The 22424-nt window shown below is 38.8% G+C and overlaps 1 protein-coding gene across 8 annotated transcripts in view; it reads left to right on the top strand.

Annotated features, from left to right (window-relative positions):
* The window catches only part of AP1S2 (adaptor related protein complex 1 subunit sigma 2), a 37091-nt gene extending 14733 nt beyond the window's left edge, over positions 1-22358 (top strand). For 2 of the 8 annotated variants that reach the window (XR_006287856.1, XM_037900924.2), the window contains 2 exons: positions 18134-18142; positions 19040-22358. Coding sequence is in view for 6 of the 8 variants with exons in the window: in XM_037900924.2 (XP_037756852.1) it covers positions 18134-18142; positions 19040-19087 (57 nt within the window). In the remaining 2 variants the exon portion in view is untranslated. Of the gene's footprint in view, positions 1-6007; positions 6100-6618; positions 13576-14007; positions 15526-18133; positions 18143-19039 lie in introns of those variants that run through there. The other 6 variants (XR_005225597.2, XM_043537871.1, XM_043537874.1 and 3 more) reach the window with 6 other exon arrangements.
* The last annotated feature ends 66 nt before the right edge of the window (positions 22359-22424 follow it).

Below are 22424 nucleotides of genomic sequence, written 5' to 3'. Positions count from 1 at the left end.
TCATGCAAGGATTTTTTTACACTGAACATTTTATTTGTATTTTATAAATTAAGCTATATTGTAGGAACCCTGGTGGGAAAGCAATACTGTGTGTGTCAGTGGGAGGCATTCAGTTAATGAAGTGTCCGAAGATTGGGCAACAATGGAAATCTGTATATTGGTTGGGAGACATTAAAGTCCCAGGGAGATGTAGGAAGTGGTGGTGTTGATTTAAGTAGACAGCAGTCTTCCCCTAAATGTAATACTGAACCAGTGTCCCAACATGTCAGGAGGGTGAAGGGGAGTGAAGCTCTGCATTTTGGAGGTGTAGTCTTCAGGAATTATTTCACATCTCATTCCGATGAGCTGTACTTGTAGGAGATGCTAAGGCATATTAAGCAACAGTAGAGGTGCCAGCCAGCCAGCCACAGCAGGGCTGTGTTATTGCCCCAACCCTTTTTTCCATCTTTCTTGCCATAATCTTGATTCTTCTTTGTGACTGCATTTCTTCTGGAATTGGGGTTGAATATCACATGGATGGCCAGCTCTTCAATCTGTGACATCTTCATTCTAAAACTAAAGTCACCAGGACTGTTATTACTGACCTTCAGTATGCTGATGACTGTGCTATCTTCACGCACATTGAGGCTGGCTTGCAATCTGCCCTAGATCTCTTCTCACACGCTTATCATAGCTTGGGACTTTCCCTCAACATTAGGAAGACTAAGGTGCTCCTCCATCCTGCCCCAGAACAAGCTGCTCCTGTTCTCCCACAAATTGTCATTGGTGGTGAACCCCTGGAAAATGTTGAGCATTTCCCTTACGTTGGTAGCCACCTCACCTAGACACCAGTCTTGATGTGGAGATTGAACATGGGATCCGTTGTGCCAGCGTATCTTTTGGAAAATTGCTCCGTTGTGTCTTTATTGGAAACTAAGATGCCGGTCTACAATGCAGTAGTAATCCCCACTCTTCTTCAGGGAGTGAGACATGGGTGACATACCAAAGCCATATTAAGCTTCTGGAGTGGTACCAACAGTGCTGCTTTAGGTAGATTCTCTGTATCGGATAGGAAGACCATTGCACCAATGCCAGCATTCTCTCTGCAGCTAACATCACCAGTGTTGAGGCAAAGATTATGAAACATCAACTTCACCGGGCTGGTCATTGTGTATGGATGGCTGATGCTCATCTTCCATAGCAGTTCCTCTTTTCTCACTTAGTCATGGTAAGAGGACCCGTGGAGGACAGAAGAAATGCTACAAAGACACCCTGAAAGTATATCTTAAGAAGGGAGGCATTGATCCCATGAATTAGAAAGAGCTGTAGTGATGGCATATCATACGTCAAGCCTCATCCCGTTTTGAAGAGAATCGCCTTGCTCAAGAGACTGAGAAACAGCAGAGGAGGAAGGAAAGGGTACAGCATCCAGGCCAGCAGTTGTACTCTTTCCAAGCAACCACCTGTCACGTATGTGGGAAAAACCTGTAAAGCACGAATTGGACTCCTCAGCCATCTTAAGTCTCATCAATGACTTTTCCCTATGGCAGACATCATCCTAGTATTGAGAGATGTTAGCCCTAGTGTCCTGGCCAGATACAGGAAGGACGATCTCATGCCTATGGAACTGTTTTGTGACATGTTTGGGTCATGAGATTTGGGTTCTATTGTGGCTGTGTCATAGATTTCCTGTGATCTTGAGCAAGACGTTTAATCTTTGTGCCTATCTGATTATACATTTTTGTGAAGATATATTGATGTTTGTGAGGCGCTCGAATACTATGGTGATAAATGTTGTAGAAAAGCCTATATGTAAATAAAATACTTAAGCTCAGTTTGGGAAGCTACATTCATCCTACTTAACTTTCCCCTGAAGTCTCACTTGCTTTCTTTGAGTTTGTGTGGGGGTGGGGGAGTGAGAGAACCTGTATTTGTGCTGGAAATGGCCCACCTTGATTTTCATGCAGGTTGTAAGGAGAGTGGTCACTTTGGATAGGCTATTACCAGCAGGAGAATGAGTTTGTGTGTGTGGTTTTTGGAGGGGGGTGAGGGGGTGAGAGAACCTGGATTTCTGCAGGAAATGGCCCACCTTGATTATCATACACATTGTGAAGAGAGTGGTCACTTTGGATGGGCTATTACCAGCAAGAGAGAGAGTTTGTCTGTGGGGGGGCGGAGGGTGAGAAAACCTGGATTTCTGCTGGAAATGGCCCAACTTGATGATCACTTTAGATAAGCTATTATCAGCAGGAGAGTGGGGTGGGAGGAGGTATTGTTTCATGGTGTCTGTGTATATAATGTCTTCTGCAATTTCCACAGTATGCATCCGATGAAGTGAGCTGTAGCTCTCAAAAGCTCATGCTCAAATAAATTGGTTAGTCTCTAAGGTGCCACAAGTCCTCCTTTTCTACTTGCTTGTATCTTTTAGTGCAAGATGTGGCTGTATCTCAGTGCTAGGGTTGGGGAGAAGTGTATTACTTTCTGTGAGCCACTTTGGAATCCTCTGGGATAGAAGGCTCTGTAGGCTCTAACTGTGAAATAAAATAGCGTTTGCACAGCTTGTTTCTTGAGATTTGGGTAACTTGTTACAAAATATTGAATTCCAAAGCAAACTGCAACAGCTTAACCCAAATTAAGTCAATTATTTAAATGTTTGTTTTCAAGCTTATAACTTGATTAGACATAAATTTTATATTCTTTCCTGCCCAGTTAGTTACTTTTGATGGAATGATGGAAGTAAATGTTTATATTTTAAAGTCTCTGTCCCCATGAGCCAAGAAGAGATTGCTAAAACAATGGATATAACTTTTATGAACAATTCATATTTAGTCAAATTTTATGTAATGTGGGTTGAACTAGTTGTCATTCAGTTATACTGTGTGCTGTCATTGGGTTGTACAGCAATTTATAAATAAAACACTTCTAAGATAATTTCTTTGGTAACATGACATATATGGGGTACATGGTAGTGTGGTATCGAGGTTTGATGAGCACTTGTTTGCAATGACTTGCAGAAATACGGGCATCCCAAAGTCATGCTAATAAAACTTCTAAACCATGCCACATTATCATGTATTCTTTGTATGTGTCTGTTTTATAATTACTTAACTCTTCATAGCATTATATCTGAGCATAAAATATGATTTATAATCTTTATATCCTGTTTTTATATTATTTGTTTTATGGTTGGCTAGATGTTTGACTACTCTGCTTGTAGTTGGATTTGTGTAAAACGTTTTAAAAAAGTATATAAATTCACTAATATACTTTCCATTAACTGTTTTTGAGGCTACTGTTAAAATGTCCTAAACATATCATAGAAGTAGAGCTGGCTTTGTGATAGATAAATTACAAAAGTGTGCATATTTGCAAACTGCAGGAATATTGGAACATCACCCTGTTGGTTAGTATTACTTAAAACAATAGAGATAAAGTTTGAGTAGCAGCCTTGTTAGTCTGTATTCGCAAAAAGAAAAGGAGTACTTGTGGCACCTTAGAGATTAACCAATTTATTTGAGCATAAGCTTTCATGAGCTACAGCATCCGATGAAGTGTACTCCTTTTCTTTTTGCAAATAGAGATCAAGTTCTCAATTTGTTAAAATAGTGGTAGGCTAAGCTGGTGTTGCTAGTTTAGTGTGGAATCTATATTATAAAAGTTACAATTTTTATATTTTTTATATTATAAAAGTTATCAGCCTTTTAATGCCACTAACCATGCTTTCTTTTATGAACAACCAACAAACTCTTTCTCTTGTGTCTTTGGAGGAATAGGAACCAAGGTAGATGAAAAGCTGCTATGCGAATTTCTCTAAATAGAAAATAAGTTTTTTAGTTAGGAAACATGATTGCAGAGAATTTTCACTTAATGTGTGCTGCTGCAGGTTTTCAAGCAGTTTCCTAGATCCTTAAAATCTCCTCATTTCACCAATTCTGCCTCCCAAAAAATTTGTTCAGCTGTGTAACAATACCCCTTCCCCTCTTTCCCCCCCTTCAATTTTGTTCACATGGAATTGGATAGGGGACTTCAAAATTTATATGTCTTTTTATGAAGGACGTTATAAAAAGGAGCTGTGTCCTCAAAAGCTTCATATAGTTAAAAATAAAAATAGAAAATAAATTCTTAATGTCAGATATGCCAGCTGGAAAATGTCTTCCTCTCTAGTGCTAGATTTAGTTTTCTAGAACAGCTAGCTGTGTTCAAAGTACTACAAGAAATCCCAATGATAATACTTCCTATTTAGAGGCTCTCAGACTCATTAGTACTAATTGGAAGTCCTTACCATCTGATAGCTGTTCAGTAGCCTCTGTGGTGCAAGGTCTAGTGAAGAGCATCCACGTTCCAAAACTATTATCATGAAATTATCAACAATCTCTGTAGACACGCCAAGGAATCAGTATATCTGCAATCTAAACTACCAGTTCATCCCTAGAGATGCTCTATTCCAGAACAGTCTTGAGGCATGCTGTGACAAGGCAATGTGAAGAATTTTGCATTGCCATTGGATGTATCATACTTACTTTGAGGATTTTACCTACTGGGGTTATCCGTCAATGTGCACAATAAGCTCTCTGAACAAATGGAGAACATTCTGCTTTACAATAAAGCTGCTACTACATCTTGTCTCTCAAATCCTGTGTTTCCTGTTTAGTGACATTTTTATAATCTACATTTCAGTATATTTCATACTTTCCTTGAATCAACACAATGCTGAAGAGAGTAATATGTTTCATATGTACAGAGGCTTTCCAGTTGCATGGAATAGCTTGCCATGTAGTGTTCTCACCCTCTTTGTTCACGTTGTTGCTAAAGATGTGTTTCATGAGGCTTCAAAACAATAGGAAAAGAATAGTAAGTTAACACTGCATCTGTCCTCCCATTGTGTCCTATTCTGTGTCTTATACTGTAAGTTCCTTGTGTTGGGACTGTCTTTCTCTGTCTTGTATAGTACCAAGCACATTGTTGGTGCCCTTTTAGCAGTAGCTTCTGTTATGTCTATCTCTACGCAAAAGAAGAAATTTTGACCAAGAAGATATAAATTCTAGTGCTGAATTTTGAGGTCCGTAACAAATAATTGCAGAGTGTTTTTAGATGTTAAGCCAGAGAATCCATATGATTGAACATAGAAAGAAAATGGTTTTTTTACAATCAGTAATCTAAATAAATTTGATAATCCATTGACATTTGTACTTAATTCATCTCCTGTTTTTAACATTTTGTATATAGTAATGCTACCTGAAAATAATTGCTATGAATTAACATATAGAACTCAGTTGTTGATAATGGTAACCAGAGGAGAAGTGATGTAAAAATGGGGTTGAGTAAATTTTGTATTAAAATACTTGCTCTAAACTGCAACAGAGAGGAGTATGGTAGCTAATATGTGAACCTATAATGTAACTTTTGCCTTGTACAGGCATAAAACCAATTTTGCTGTAATTACAGAGCAGTATTAATGGTTTAAAAAATCAGTTTTCTGTGTGAAATACAACCACAGGGATTAAATATATACAAAATATTGTAGTTTCCTACTGATACTTCATAAATCTTACGGTTATAAGTAGTGAACAATTGATATTACAGTTTTCTTGTAAGAAAATGCTCAGTTGGTTCCTGGGTGGGGGTTAATTATTAATGTGGGTTTCTAAACAACTTTCAGTAAACTTTTTTTTTTAAGGTTTAAAACTCCTTTATCCTTAAACTTTATGCTTCTGTTTAAAAAATTATCAAAATCAAACCATAGTGAGCTTTTTCTTACAATGCAGCTTATTGGGATCCTCAAACAGATGTTCTTCATCTTTGCTAGTTGCATTTTTCCTAGCAGTGGACTTTAGTTAATCTAATGAAATTATTTGTTTTCTTGAAAATCAATAGCAGCTGAAGTATACTAGTGCTATAAGTAACTGATTTTATTTTTTGTATGAAGTTCAGAATATTTTTTTAGTGTATCTAGACAAAGCCACCTACAAATAATTTGTTAAAGTAGTAACTATGAAATTTTCACTGCTGCTTGATTTTGTGTTTGTAGAGCCAGAATGAAGACTGGGGAGGTTTGTCTGAGGATATCTTATGATTAAGAGCAGTCTAAGGCCTTAGCCCTTTTGACCCCCCTCTAAATTGGTAACTACCAGATTTACCATTTTGGTGGCATGGATTAAATGGGTGCTATGCAGAGACTGTTGCACGTGTAATGAATTCCTTGCCTGATGAGTAAAGGATATACGCAGAAATTATGGGTGATGGGCTTAACCTTCTGCAACATTTGCATGATGGTATTTGGAGAGTGCTTTGGGTGTTCTGTTTTATTTTCATTTTTATACTAACAGCATCAGTTTGAAATGTGATTTTTTTTTATGAGTTTTGTTTTGGTGTTGGTAATTAAGTGGGTTAATGGAGTTTAGAGAAGTAGTATACCAAAATTAATTACTAAACAGATGTTTGGCTTTGTTTACTTGTAAGCAACCCACTTAAACATATGTTTACTGGAAATTGCACTGTTACCTCTGGTAGGCAAATGACATGGGCCCCTGTGTAGAATGGGTGCTGCTTCAATTGACTGTATATCTAATACTGGGTGATGCTGCATGAGAGAACAAACTTATCTGCATATATAGTGCATTGCAACATATTTTTGTGCAGGCCCCTAAAAGAGGAATACATTGTGGCAGTGTTACAAAGAAAAGGTAAGACTGTCTTCAGAAAGCACACACCTGAAAAATGAGTCACTTTGAAAGCCTATTAGTCAAGGTCAGTTATATTTAACTACCTTTATGTAATGTATCAACTTTTAGTGTGTACAGATGCAACCAGGAATGTTTTATTTCAAGTGTAGTTTCAGATATATAAAGATTAAGACTTAATTCATTAGACCAATTGAATGTAAATGTACACAAATTTTTCAAGTAATGAAAGGAAATTTCATCTTTAAGAAAATAAATTTTGCAAAGAATGAGTTCAGATGCTCAGTTTGCCTTTTATGATTAGAGTCATAATTTTGGTTTATGTATGTGATACATAATTATTTTAATGGTTAAATTTTCTTAAATATGCCCAATGGCCTGTGATGGGATATTAGATGGGGTGGGATCTGAGTCACCAGAGAATTCTTTCCTGGGTGTCTGGCTGGTGAGTCTTGCCCACATGCTCAGGATTTAGCTGATTGTTATAGTTGGGGTTGGGAAGGAATTTTCCTCCGGGGCAGATTGCCAGAGGCCCTGGGGGTTTTTCGCCTTCCTCTGCAGCGTGGGGCACGGGTCACTTGCTGGAGGATTTTCTGCACCTCGAAGTCTTTAAACCATGATTTGAGGACTTCAATAAGCTCAGACATAGCTTAGAGGTTTATTATAGGAGTGGGTGGGTGAGATTCTGTGGCCTCCGTTGTGCAGGAGATCAGACTAGACGATCATAATGGTCCCTTCTGACCTTAAAGTCTATGAATCTGAGTCTTTTTTTGCCTTTTAAATAAAATTTTGCTGTTCATTTGATGACTCCTGTGATGGCATCCAAGAGTGCGGATAAAGTTTTAACTTTAAAGGGGCTGGATTGCACTACACTGTTTAATCCTACATGAACGTGATTGCCAGCAATTACGATTTACATGATGCTGCATGCATTTTAATAGGGTAAACAAGGACAAAAAAATCAGGTTCATGTCAGCTGACTACCATGCTTTTGGTTTGTTCTGGTCTACAGTGACCACGAAATTGTATTCAAAATCATGTCCGTTAATACCATTGTTGGCATCTGTGTTTAAACAGTAAAAATCTTGTGGCCCTCATAGATTCAGTTATAACTTATCTAGATTTAACATTATTAATGACTTTCACTCTGGAATTGATTTGGAGGAAGGGAGTCTTTTTACTTTTTTGGAATGTGAGGGAGTTCAGCGTTGTAAAGCGTGTGGGAAGAGGGACGGGGACTTGATAAATTGTGTAGGATGAAGATTTAGGGCACAAGAACAAAAACTTGGATTAATTCAATAAAATTAATAGGCTGGTTTAAGGGAAATAGAGAATAAACATTCATAACAATGCATTTGTTTGTTTGGAATATTTTTGAAACTTAGTTGGGTGGAGCTCCATGTGAAAGCCTTACAGCACTTTTTTCATGCAGTTAATTAATTGTCCTATGGGATGGAGCCTTCATTAGAATTATTGGCACTTACTGTATCTTATTAAAACAACTTCCAGTGTGGTCTTTATATAGTCCTACACGCCATAGGAGGGTAGTTATTTATAATGATATGGAAGATACATACTAAATTTATATTTGAAGGACATTCATTTAGGACATGGGTACTCGAATTAGGGGTTGTGCTGTCATCCTGCCTTTCCCATGTTACATTGCCAAATAGGAAATGGGTCTTGGCTAGATACTGGGTACCTGGCATGGATGGGAATTCCTAGAGGTAGTTTGGGGCTACAGTATGGCAGACGCTGAGTATTACTGACCTTTGGAATACACCATTTATCAATTAACTGGCAGGTGTGAAGTGTTGCATTCTAAAGGGATTATCACCTTTGTTCCAACCAGATCAGGGAAGAAGTGGGAGAGATTGAGGGGGGAAAAAGACACCCACTGAAGACTGATTACACTGAATGAAGGTTCAGCTGGTACTTCTGGTTCCCCAGTAGAGAATTGAGGAGGAGAGAGGTCACTACTGTTGTGTGTCTCGCCCTTTCCTTGGCTGGTGAAGTGAAGACTAGGGAAATGACAGTTTTACTTCACTGTGTGCCTGTGTAAAATTTTTATATCCTTGCAAAATAATGCTTGAACTGCCTAACGATGGAACTGCAGAGAAAGTGAACAGTAGCAGCTTTGTACAGAGAAGTCTCTTATGAAATATTTCCTGGTGACTCAACCTGTATTTGCTAAACTGATCTAAGATCTGATGGATTCCTGTATAATGTCTCTTTAAACAAAATCTTACTGTTGTAATTGTTTTGTTTCTTATATTTACATGGCTAGGATCTGTAAACCTGTTAATATTTCCTAAACAAATTGTGTGTGTGGGGGTGGGGGGGATCATTCAGTTTGCAATCTTATCTTCAAGTGCATTTTTCCTTGAAATCTATTCCAATTGATAGTTGTTAATGAAGATTTCAATCTTAATCAAGACTTCTCACTGTTCCCCCAAAGATAGTTTGCTTCTTTGACCAAAAACACTACTGAAAAATGGACTACAGTTATTACCAATTCTATACTGACTACTGATTTGTTGCTCCAGTTTTGTATTTGTTTAGACTAGGAAAAGTGATCAAGGTTGGCCTGAGGTTAGTTAACACATTTCCACTCACAGTTTAATGCATTTCTCTCTCCTACCTCTAAACCCCTACCAGAAAAACAAAACCAACCTTAAAAATCATCCTCTACGCTACGCAGAATATTGATCCCAAAAATGGAGCAGTAAGAGACTCTATGAAGTCCACTAGGGATTTCACTATTGCTATTGATTTTATGTAGAAGGTGTTCAGATACTACAGTGATGGTGTATGCATCATCATTTAATGCATATGTACTTAGAGAGCTAATATCAACTTTTCCCTGATCTAGACACAATATTGCCTCAGTTTAACTATTACGGACATCAGTCAGCTAAATTGAGGCAAAAGTTGTTAACCTGTATATGTATGCTTGGGAAAGGATTAAGGTTACGTTGGGGTTAGCTAGATATTTTAGCTAACATGAATCTCATCTGAACCACTTTCCTAATGTATACAAATCCTTGGTGACAGGCTGGGATTTTCAGAGGAGCCTTACTCGCTTCGGTTCCTTTGAACATACTTCCCCTAAGAAAGACTGTGTCATTTGAAGTAGTACTCATGATGCATTAATTTCCAAATAAGTATTTGAGAAAGAGAAATCTGAAACCCAAGCTCATGATGTCAGGCGAAGTGTTGGAGTTTAAATTTTCAAAAATGACTAGTGATTTTCAGAAGTGGGTGGTTGATGTCACAACGTGGACAGTTGTGCTGCAACTGTACGAATACAAGTCTATTGTGAGTAGACCTAACTGCTGGGTTCCAAGTGCTTCTAAGCCCACGGGGTCTGGGTAGAATCTACTAATTGTTTGTAGTCCTGGGTCTCTAGGTTGCACTCCCAGGCTCAGACCTTGTGTCTGAGTCCTTCCTTGGGACATGGGACTTCACAGTGCAGCCGCCTAGGCCCTGAAACCAATGTCTCAGATTTTCTGAGCCCCCAGTTGCTTAGACACGCTCTCTAGAGTTCCGTCTAGGCAGTGGAACTCAAGCTTCTGGTTTAACACCTTCAGGGAAAAAGTGGCATGGAAGCAAGGAACATCAGCTTAGCAAAGGAATTTCTTAACCACAGTTACTCTACTCGTGAAGTATTTGAGAGTTACAGGTCTTTGAGAACAGGCCTGAGACACATCCCTCCCAGGCCTGATCTAGTTCCTTCTGAGAGTCTGAAACTTATCAGTGTTCAAGCTGAGCAGAGTCCTTTCTGCCCCTTCTGTTTCCTGCACATCTGGCTTACATGTGGTGATGGTCAAGCCCCCTGCTTCAGAGCAGCACCCCTTTTTAAATGGCTCTTTAAATGTTTCTTCTTTTGCCATGTGGCCAAGCTGAGAAGCTGCAGATTCATCAGCCATGCTAGTGACCAGGTGTAGAAAATTCATTGTTCCATATGTCATGGATTTACAGGATCTGTGCCATTTCCTAACCTTTAGACAGTCCCTGGGGAGGATATGTTCAGTGTGCTAGACCCCCAAAGGGTCACACTCTGCCACAAGGGTAGGCCACATAGCCTCAGTGGCTCCAAAACTGTGCTGCTGGGCTCCAGCATTCCTGTTTCTCTCACTGTGAGCTATGTGCCGCAAGTCCCATTGAAGTAGATTCCTGTTCAGAGACTTTTACTCCCTTCAAAGACCAGTGCATTTCAGCAAATATTTGCTTTTCAAAACAGAGTAGGGTTTTTATTGTTCAGCTGGAATACAGCATCAGGAAGCCCTTAGGTTAGCATAGAGGAAACAAAAGTTAAGGCTTATTCCGTATTGGCACTGAGGCAAGAATAAAAATAAATCTAATTTGGAAAGTACAAAAAACAGCAAGATAGCAACTGGATAAACCATCAAGTGAAGGATTAGGGCATTCTTATTTGTCATGTACCAATCCTGCAAGAAGTTGAATTACACAGAGGCAACCCCCTGTGCTGGAGAGAAATTGGCACTGTGCTGGGAAGATCTTAAATTAATTGGTGAGTTCTTTTTGTTGGGTTCAGTAAATCTTCCTTCTCCCTGAGCAGAAAGTGCTTTCAAGTACCTGTGAGATGAGGGATAGCCCAGCCAGGTGGAATAGTGGCAGGTGCTGGACTAGGGGAGGGGAGCCCAAGACCCCTTCCAGGAGGAGAAAATGATACACATTCAAGGCTATTTCACATACCTTTCCCAAATCTAAATTGGGGGCAGATAGTTTAAATGTACTTACTAAGAGACACAGTAAAGTTAACATTCATATACCATTGTTAAAGAGCAATTTCTTTAGACTCCTTAACAAAATATTCAAATAGGCAGTCTACTATCTTGCAGTGCTTCCCCTAGTCCACTAACTTGCACCACTCAATCAGCACAAGGGAAGCTGAAACTTCCTGTAAGTACCCTGTAGGGAATACCTCTTGCGTGGGGGAGATCTCAGTAGGTGTAGAGCTAGCGCCTATACCTCCTTTCCCAAAGGCCACAGCACCAGGGCCCAGCTCTAGAAGATGCCTCCTCCCTGAAAATATGCCTCAAGAACTCAGCTACATCATTGTAGCACTTCAGTGTAGACAGTATGTATGCCAATGGGAGAACCCCTCCCGTCAGCATAGATAATCCACCTCCTCGAGAGGCGGTAGCTAGGTCAACAGAATAATTCTTCTGTCTCCCTAGCACTGTCTACGCAAGGACTTAAAGTTGTTTAACAACACTTAAGGGTGTGGATTTTTCGCATGCCTGACTGACACAGGTAAACCAGCCTGATTTTTCTAGTGTAGACCAGGACTGAAACTTTCTCTTCACTATTTGTTAGTTTACATCTGTTTTGGGTTGGGCAATGAGAAAGTTTTCAAACTTCAAGACCTGTCATGCCATAGCATTTTTACTAATTTAATCAGTGCAGTTCATATCTGAATAAGAATCCATTATAAGTTTAAACCAACCCATATGCCACTTGATTGTTGCTCTCCTACCAATGGTATATGTAACATAGTTTTAGAAGTGCTGAATTAGTCAATTCACTTGTTTATAGTCAATTTCTAAATAACTGGGGGGCTGCAATGGGTCGCAAACATTGCAGAGTAACGTTACTTCCTCAAGAATGGTTTCCATGGAAATTGGGAATTATACATTTTTATTCTTTGTGATTTGTTAAAAACATTTGACATTAAACTGAATTGGAGATATTTAAAGACCAGCTATATTGGGGGGGGGGGGGTTATGGATAAGATTAGCAAGTGTGGAAGTTCTTCTTGTAAGTATTTCCATCCCTTTTTAAGAATTTTGTTTGTATTGAGATTTCTTGTTGACTCCTGGAATGGAAAGTGAAACAATGTCTTTAATTGGCATACAGTAAAGGATAGTAACTGACAGGGAGATTTTCAAAAAATGCCTGACAGACTGAAAAGTAAATGTCCCCAGTCAACTTTCAGTGTGGTTTCTGCTCCTAAATCCCTTGAGCGCTTTTGAAATTCTGACCCAAATGTCCTCAAGACATCGTAATGCATTGCATAAAGTGAACATGTGTTGTGAATGCTGTGTGGGTTTTAAAAATATACTGCAACTGAAGCGGTTTTACTAATGTGCATATTCATAATGCAGTCCAAGAGCAAACTGTTATTCTAATAATCAAGAGTATTTTCAGTGAAATAGTAAGATTTAATCTGTGAAAAGTTTTTGATCAGGACACTGAGTTAGGGAAGTCTTGCAGTCATTAAACAAAAGTGCTTTTTTGAGAGGAGGGAATCTTGATAGTATCTGGCCCCTCTTCATGAGACATACACATTTTAAAACCACAGAAAAATGAATTGTTGCAGCTGAACCTCTTGGAGGTACAAATGGAATTCTAATTTTTGTAGAATATTCCTTTAACTTCCTTTAACAATTTGTACTATGCTGTAGATGATAACTGTAAGGAAAAACATACCGACCCATCATTTTGGTAAATTTAATTGAAATACAGTTCCTTTCTGAGTATCTGATTAAAATATTTGTACCTTCAGAGGCAGGACTCACACTACAGAATTTTATCAGAAAATTCTTATCTGCACTATCATCGTTTCAAATGCACTGGTATTAGTATGCGGAGCCCTAGTGTGGGCAAGTCTTTGTTGGCTGGAACTGGTGCAGATAAAGTGTTGGTAGCACCAGCCATAATCTGGTTTAAGGTAGTTGATATGGGTCCTTTCCACATGCAATGCACAGTAGAAGATTAGATAAGTTTATAAAGCTCTCAATATCCAAACACAAACATTTTAGCAGCATATTGTTATATGGATGTTGTATTCACCACTTCTAAAGGAGCTGTCCTAACAGTATGAAAGGCAGTCTTCAATCTATGAATGACATTTGTGGTGTTTATATAAAGGAAAGAAAAAAGGGACATCTTTTCCCAAAAAAACAAACAATAACCGTACTTGGAATAATGATGGTGCTGTGTCTACATGAAATCTTGGAAATTTCTTGGAAATCTCACTGGGGCAGTGCTACTACTGGAAGCAGTGGTGAAAGAGCTTACGCAGATAGATCTCCAACATGTTGTAACCCATGTCTTCTGGATCCACTTATATTAGATCTAGATGATATAGTGGTAAAAATGCCTGTGCCCTGTCTTAGTGCTCCCTGCATTATATCACCAGTGGAGGAGCATTAATGGTAGTACAATGGTAAAATATTTCCCCCAAAGGGCTAGTGGAGACAAGGCTAGTGTGTAGTTCTATATTAGAGATAGTATTGTAAGAACCTTTTGGCAAGAATATTTATTGTATATATGTCCACCTGTGTACTATGTGTAAGAATGTATACATTTCTTTTTGTAGCCACGTCATGAATACTTTAATGTCCCAGTTTACTAAATGACTTCATTCATCATGCATGCAGAATTTCAGAGAGGAGATAGACCTGACTTATTCATGGCAGAACTTTATCCTCAGCTTGGTGAAATCAATCATCTTGAACACACTAGACTAAACCACAACCATTATCTTTGCTGTTGTACTTTCCTTCTCCCCTTCTGTTTGTGTATTCTCATGTCTCATCTTGATATAACTTGTTCTTGTCAGCATATGATCTCTTACGGTGTGAAAAGTTTCAAGTCTTTTGTTTAACATTTGTGTGGAAGTCATTCAGCTTGAATAAGTACATATTGTAACATTACTTGATCTTTTAAATATTTCAGCTGTGGTGTTACTTTAAAATACATATAAAATTGTAGTATACATCAGAAGTTTATAGAGAGAAACTAGTGATCCCATGAAATAGTGTAAGCCTTATCTTTTTAAAGTGTGTATAGAATATATACATACATATGTATAAGCTTTATGTATAGTTGTAAAACTGTATACATCTCTAATGAAAAATGCAAAAGTAAAATGCATTTTCCTCTATCTTTACTTTTAATTTCTTTTGAAAGTATTTGTTAGGGGCAGTGGTGATTTACTGTTTGTTTTGTATAGAGGTAGCGGGGAGAAATTGTTATTCCCAATCATTGGCACTTAAGATAGATAATGTTTTTGTAATGTCACAAAATCTCAGAGTTCTAACATTCTGATTTGTGTTTAAAGGTTGAGTACGCTTGAGCACTTGTCCTCCTAGTAATGGTTAAAATTGTTACCCAAGTACATTTCTTTGCAACCTAATACTTCAGAGTTGTAACTTTTTGCTTTTACTATTCAGTCATTACTAGCATATTAAAATCTTAATGTTCATTAATCAGTATTTGTAGTTTGAAATGTATTTAATCGCAAAAGGAAGACTGCTTTAAAGATGTCTATTAAAATAACTATCCTGCGTGTATGCAGAGCCAGGATGAAGACATATACTTCACCCTATATTGCCCACTAAAAGTGAATATTGTTACATTATATAGAGCTGGTTTATCTTTAAGGCAAAGATTACATACATTTAAAGAGAAAGGAACTGGTTAAATCGACCACAAACAGTTTAAAATTTCAAAAGTATTTCATATATGGTAATGCACTACATTTTAAATGTCTATCTGACTTTAAAAAATTGGGGGACATGAAAGGGGAATTTTTGGATTTGATTTTTCAGCATTTTGGAATATGTTATAGAAAATTAGATTATAGGGGTGGTTTTCCATTTCCAAGTTTGTTACTCTTTTTTGTAAGACATTAACAGTTTGTGTGAACATGTGCAGTTGGTTAATGCTACTTTAATCTGCATTCTCTCGTGCCTGTTGGCTTAAAATGCTATGCATTGAGCTGTAACAAGATGCTGTTTCTCTTGTTATCTGTATATAGCTGCTTGCTTTTAAATGACTAGATAATGAATTAGCTTTCCTGGCATGTCTGAAATAAAGTATTGCATGCACTTCTGTCTCCTGTGAATGACTTTTTTTTCAACTCTTGGTTCTGGTATTTCAAATGTGTATTTGTTACCTCTGTTAAATTCTGTATTGCAGGTGCCATATAAAATGTTGTAAAAAGCATTCCATAACAGCTAGATAAAAATGTATGCTAATGTTTTCTAAATCTAAAAAACACAAATAGAACTAAATATAGCATAGATCCTGTCTGTTTTTTTAAGTCTTAAATTGATTCCTACAGTTCGTAACAAAATGTTTAAAAATATCAAGGCATCCTAAATTGGAATGATGAAGGCAGTTGGTAAGAATTCACGATAAAATGTCTGTCACAAGAGTATTGCTTATCGCTATTGTACAATAAGCATACATCATGATTTACTCGTGAGGTCTAGCTCTAGATTTTTAATAACACAGTATCCAGTCAAATTCCATTGAATTTTATTTGAGTCATCAGTGAAGCAATGCACTTAACTACACAGGATCAGTTAGCTGGAAGAAACTTTATTTTGAGTACAGTAAATACTTTTACAATTAAAGATTATCTGGAATTTGAATATACTGTGGCAGAAAAGTTCCTTAGTGTACAAAAATTGAAGTGACAATATTAATCTATAGTTATGTAGTTTATTGTGAAAAGTATTTTTTGGTCATTTAGGAAATAATCAATTTCACCTCTGTAGTTGTAGGTTTTCAAATCCATTATAATTAAAAGTTAGAATCACAGAAATGTAGGGCTGCAGGGGACCTAGCAGTCATCAAGTCAAGCACCCTGCCCTGAGGCAGGACCAAGTAAACCTAGACTATCCCTGACAAATGTTGAAAAATTGCATTAAAATAAACAGGATAAATGTGGACATCAAGCTTCCAGCAGCTTGCATGAGAATTTAACAGTTCTATTTCTCTTAATTCAACCATCGGAATAAAGTTCAACCCTCATTTATTATAATAAATGCTTAAAATTAGTGCACAGGGAAACAAATACTTAAAAAGACCCTGTCAGCTCATTGTTTTAATATACTTTTCAATTTGTTTTTGTTCTGTAATATTCTCAAAGCATGAAAATGCTGTTTCTTTTCTCACCCGTTTTGATATTTCATTTTAGAACAGGGATGGACAAACGTTTTGGACTGAGGGCCACATCTGGGTGGGGAAATTGTATGCAGGGCCGGGGCAGGGGGTTGGGGTGTGGTGTGCAGGAACAGGCTCAGGGAAGGGGGTTGGGGTGCAGGAGGGGTGTGGAGTGCAGGAGGGGGCTCAGGACAGGGGTGCAGGAGGTGTGCGGGGTGCGACAGAGGGCTCGGCAGGGACTTGGGTACAGGGTGCAGCAGGGGGCTCAGGGCAGGGAGTTGGGGTGCAAGGTGCAGGCAGGGGGCTTAGGCCAGGGAGTTGGGGGGGGCAGGGTGCAGGAGGGGTTTGGGCTCCGGCCCAGCGCTGCTTACCTAAAGCGGTTCCGGGGTGGCAGTGGTGCACACCGGGCCAGGGCAGGCTCCCTGCATGCCTGCCCTGGCCCCACACCACACCACTCAGAGAAGCAGTCGGCACCACAACCCAGCGTGGCCCCTGAGGGAGCGGGGGGGCACAGGGCTCCGCGTGCTGCCCTTGCCACATCGCCAGGTACCTCCCCCGAAGCTCCCATTGGCCGCGGTTCCCCGTTCCTGGCAAATGGGAGCTGTGGGGGCGGTGCCTGGAGGCAAGGGCAACGCATGGAGCCCTCTTCTCTCCCCTCCCCCGGGGGGGCCCAGGGACGTGGTGCCGGCCGCTTCTGAGAGCAGCGGGGGGCCTGCGGCACCATGGGGGGCAATCCCACGGGCCAGATCCAAAGCCCTGAGGGGCCAGATTTGGCTCACGAACCGTAGTTTGCCCACCCCATTTTAGAATCTTTTTTTATTATTATTATTATGGAGTAGAAATTTGCAAAAGTATTTTTAACATTTTTATAATTGATAGTATGCCAAGGCTCTTTCACACGAGCTTCCATGTCAGTACAGGTCTGAGAATATTTAAATATTTCTTCAGTGGGAAAACATATCTGTGGGTGTTACATGGTTGGAAGTGAGATTTTTATGTCCTTGGCTTTATTAGAAAGGGGAAATTTTTAATTTTATTGAAAAGTGGGTGGACTGAAAAAATCCACAGGATTTTCTTAATCAGATTGTAATAACATTGAGTGATTTTAGTCTCCTTTTCTTACTTAATTTCCAGGATTATTGATGGAGTTGTGTATACATTGAGGGTAGAATGGACCTCTTGGGTCAAATGTTGGGCGTAAGCTGCTCAACAGTGTCCTTTCAAAGTACAAAAATACACCTGTTTCAAGTGAAGTGGAACTGTCTTAATACTTACCTTTCTGCCTTTAATAGTAAATCAGTGTATACACATGGGTTAATCTAAGATTAAAAACTTGATCATTCTACGTATTACATGTATAGAGGTTAAATGACTCATTTCTGAAGTGCTAGTGTGTTACAATACTAAACCACTTGAGTCAAATAGGTACAAGACTAGTAAACTGACACTTTTAAAATGCATTTAAATAGTCTGTAAAACTAAGCTTTCTGAGGATTTGCTGCTAAATTGTAATCTTTCTTTTTCTTGCTTCATGACATGCCTTGTCTTAGGATGCTAAAGTAAGTTTGTGTTTTTTCATTCTCTGGGTGCTTTAAAATTACTTTGGTTTTGGTTTCATAAAGACACAGTATCTCTTTTCATTGACTGTGATGATGTTGCTAGTAATTGTGGAAATGGACAGCCCAGTTTTTCTAATTGGCTAGATCTTCTTCCAGTTGCTTCGAAGTATTTCTTCAAATTCCCAAAATGAAAGTCGGATACAGACTTTAGTATATATAAATATATTAAACACTTATTTGCTTTATTTGGCCAAAGGTCTTCATTGAAAATTTAGTGCAGTACCTTTAGGAGAGAACTGGTTCCAGAAGTTTATACCTGGTCTAGAATACTAGAGCACAAAATCTTGGGCTTCCCTTCACTTCAAGATTGGCCATTTCATCCTTCTCAAATAGTTGTTATCCAGTATACAATAGTGTCTCTAGCTGGGAGGGCTATTTTGAGAATTAATACTGTTGTTTCTGTCTGACTAGGACCTGTTGCTTCCAAAACTTAGGTTTAAAGGATATTGTAGCTGTACAGTACGTCAGCCATTTCATTTTTACTTGAGGGATTTTGGGTTCTCCATAAAATATCACAAAATGAAATAAAGTTAATCCATTACATGATTTTTAAAAATTCATGTCTGTTTTACTAAGTTGTGACTTGTTCCATGATGGAAGGTCTGTTGATTTATTTTCTTTTTAGTGTTAAGAGGTCTTAAAGCTTACAAGCCATCCCTGTAAACCATGGCAAACTTCTTAATCCTTTTAGAAATGCATCTGATGTCATACATATAAACACATTTTTCCTTATGATTTTTTTTAATTAAGCACTTTCCATATTAACTTTCCACATATAAGCTTGTTTAGTAGGAGCACAGGATCTGTTTACCACTGTCTCAAATTTTCCCTCCACAGGAAGCAGAGACCCCACGTAGTGTACTTGAAGAAATTGGACTCACATAAATCTCCTCTGAAGTCTCCTGGTGTTTCACATATTGTAAATGTTCACTGCCATCATTTTAATGTTTAGCTAATGGTGTAAGATGCTGTTTGTCAGTATTACTGTTTTGCTAAGTTGCTTCATTCAGGCCTACAAGAAAATATCCCATTTAAAGTTTTAAAAAAGGGAACAAAAATTTAAAACCTCCAAAAAAGGATAAAAGAAAGGGATTTCAATTCAAGACCTCTCTCTACATTTGAGAGCATCATAGGTGACGACTTCAGTAATTATACTGTTTTATAAGCACCAGTGACTTAAGGAAACAAATGAATCAGCTTCAATACATTGTCATGTTTAACAGAAAGGAAAGTACATGTGACAACTTTAAATGTGAAACGTAACAATATGGAACTTGGTTTTATGCAACCAAAGACTTATTTGTTCACCTACATTTTATGTCAACATTTGTGAAAAATCTGCTTTTTTCAGTTAATACAGAAAGATTGGGAATTAACTGTTTACTATGGAATTTTTTTCATTATACCAAAGAACCCTATTATGATCTGTATATCAAACTGGTATGAGCTGTTAAGGTGGTTTCATTTTTTAGCAACAGAGCTGCAACCAGACCATTTGATATTAATGGAAGTATACAATACAAAGATTTTTCACACAAGTACATGAGAGTTAATGTATTATAAAGGGAATGCAGGTTGTAAGAAGTAATTTGTTTATTGGAACCATCCTGTTTTAACATCAATTTTATTGCTTAATCACTGTAGACTTGTACCTAGATTATATACTTTGCCCTTCTGACTATTCAGATGAGTAGATAGATAATGTAAAATACGCTGGGGTAGCACTTGACATCATGGAGAGAAGGGAATAATCTAAAGGGAAAGTTAAAAATGTGCAATTTAAAAGTTAGAGAGAGCAGGTGGGTAAGATAATATCTTTTATTGGATCAACTCTGTTGGTGAGAGAGAGAAGTTTTTGAGCGTACTACACTTCAGGTCTGAGAAATGTACTCTGAGAGTCACAGCTAAATACCAGGTGGAACAGATTGTTTAGCATAAGTAGTTAACACACATTTCAAGGGACCATTCAAGGTGAAGTGCCCCACTAACACCCTTCCAGTCATAGGGGGAAATGGAAAGGGGGAGAAGGCAGCTGGGGGAGGGTTGTTAGCTCCAGCTGAGCTTCCCAAAAATGGGGGGGGACCAGGGCTCCTGCCCCTTCTGTGGCTCTGCCCGAGTTCCTGCCAAGCCGGAAGCTGGAGCAGGTTGGGAGCTGCGGACTCTCCACCTGCCTGGGGTTTGCGGGGGTCCCTAGAGCAGCCCATGGTCTGTGTCCCCGCCCTGTAGGCCTCCTGCCCAGGGTAGGTGGAGGGCTTGTGGCTTTTACCCCAACCCAGCTCCAGCCGGGGGATAGGGCCTCGGAGCTGCAGCCTGGCTGTGGTAAGAGCCACACAGCCAGTCAGCTGTGAGAAGGCATGGACCTTTCACCTGCCCTGGATGGGGAGCCCAGGGGCAGGGACATGGACTAGGGGCTTCTCTTTGGCCCCCCACCCTGGGCAGGTGGAAGTGTTGAGTCAGCGGCACAGTGCCCCCTGCTGCCCAGGCTCTCCAGCCAGGCTCCAGTTGCTGGCCTGGCGGGGTGGGCCTCAGGCAAAAGTTGGGGGCAGGGCATGTGGTGAAAAGTGGACAGGCCAGGCCTGTCCGCTTTCAAAAAGTGGGAGGGCCATAGCCCCCCCTATTCCAGTGCTGATGTTAATGGGGTATAGATTGTTGTGATAAACCATAAATCCAGTGAAAATTATAAGACAAAAACACATCACCTATGGATGAAAACTTCTCAGAGTGATCACTCTATATTTGATGTATCAGTCCTCATCCTCAAAGGAAACCTGCACAACACTTTCAAAAGGTGAGCCTCTGAGTTTAAATTCATAACTTTGCTAGAGACTAAAAATCATGGACTGAACAGAGACACTGAATGTATGGCTTATAACAATCTTGTATCCACTAACAACCCCCCTACCCAAGCTGCCTTCCCCCATATTTCTTCCGCCCCTAGAACTGGAGGGGTGCTAACAGGCCACTTGACCTTGAATGATCCATTGAAATATGTGTTATCTGTTACGCTATCTGTTCCACATTGTGTTTAGCTGTGACTAAGTACATTTCTCAGACCTGAAGAAGAGCTCCATGGAAGATCAAAAGCTTCTCTCTCACCAACAGTTCGTCCAATAAAAGATATCATCTCATCCACCTTGTGTGTTTAATATTCTGTGACAGACATGGCTACACCACTGCATATAACTAATTTAGAAGTTTTTATTTTGAACCCTAGAAACAAGACTAATGGCTTTGCATTTACTAATATATTATGGTATGCTCAATGGGGGCATAAGCACCTGTTTTAAAAATCTGTTTTATTAACCTGCTTCATTGCTATACATTAATGTCCTGACTGTTACCGTACATGCAGGTGACATTCATTGTGAAATTATTAAGCTTAAGCAAACAAGTGTTTATATACAGTACCACCAAACTAATTAATACTGAGGTCCTATTGAAAATTGGTGAGTAAGTTTCAGCGTGTAAATGAACAAATAATCAAGGGTAATACACCACAAAATATACTTTTGTTCATTTACTTTGACAGTTATAGGTGTTTTGCAATATAGTCTACACTTTAAGTATTTAGTCTTATGAGATCTCTGTACAGAACTCTGTTCTGTTGCTAAGAAGTCAGTGCCATTTTTTTTCTGCAAATTATATGTGGAGTAGCAAAGTTCTACTGTGTGTATCTGCAGTGATCACAAGGTGAGTGTTTTTCTAAGCTTGTTATATTGGAACTGATCATAGGCTCCATAACACTTCAGTTTGCTCACTTGACATAAGCAGTACCACACATTTACAGTATTCATTTCCACTCATCTCATATACAGAACACAAGCCTCTCAAATCACTAGAATATCATGTTTGAAAAGGTACACAAGAGCCCTGTTCTGCATTTCACTCGTGTCGAATATGTAAACAAAAAAAAAGAGGAGATACAACTGGTATGGGATGGCCTGCTGTTTGTGCTGTTGAAGTGATTGAATTTCCTTCATTTAAAATGTCAATCTGAAAGCAGTTTTATGTGTTTAAACAAACCTATTTCTAAGGTTTACGCTGTCATTTGTATGTGCTAGGCTGGATTAAGCTTTGTTGTGATTGTATCAAAACCTGTAACCACTGTCTTACAATTAAATTAATGTGATTCTAATAAATGTTCACTTTTACACCATAGCTGTGTGCTTATATATAATCAAAGGTTTAATATTTTTGGAAGGGGAAGAAGAGGATGGGTAAA

Source organism: Chelonia mydas, chromosome 1 (assembly GCF_015237465.2).
Source record: "Chelonia mydas isolate rCheMyd1 chromosome 1, rCheMyd1.pri.v2, whole genome shotgun sequence".
Taxonomy (NCBI): Eukaryota; Metazoa; Chordata; order Testudines; family Cheloniidae; genus Chelonia; species Chelonia mydas.
This window is presented reverse-complemented; position numbering and strand designations above follow the sequence as displayed.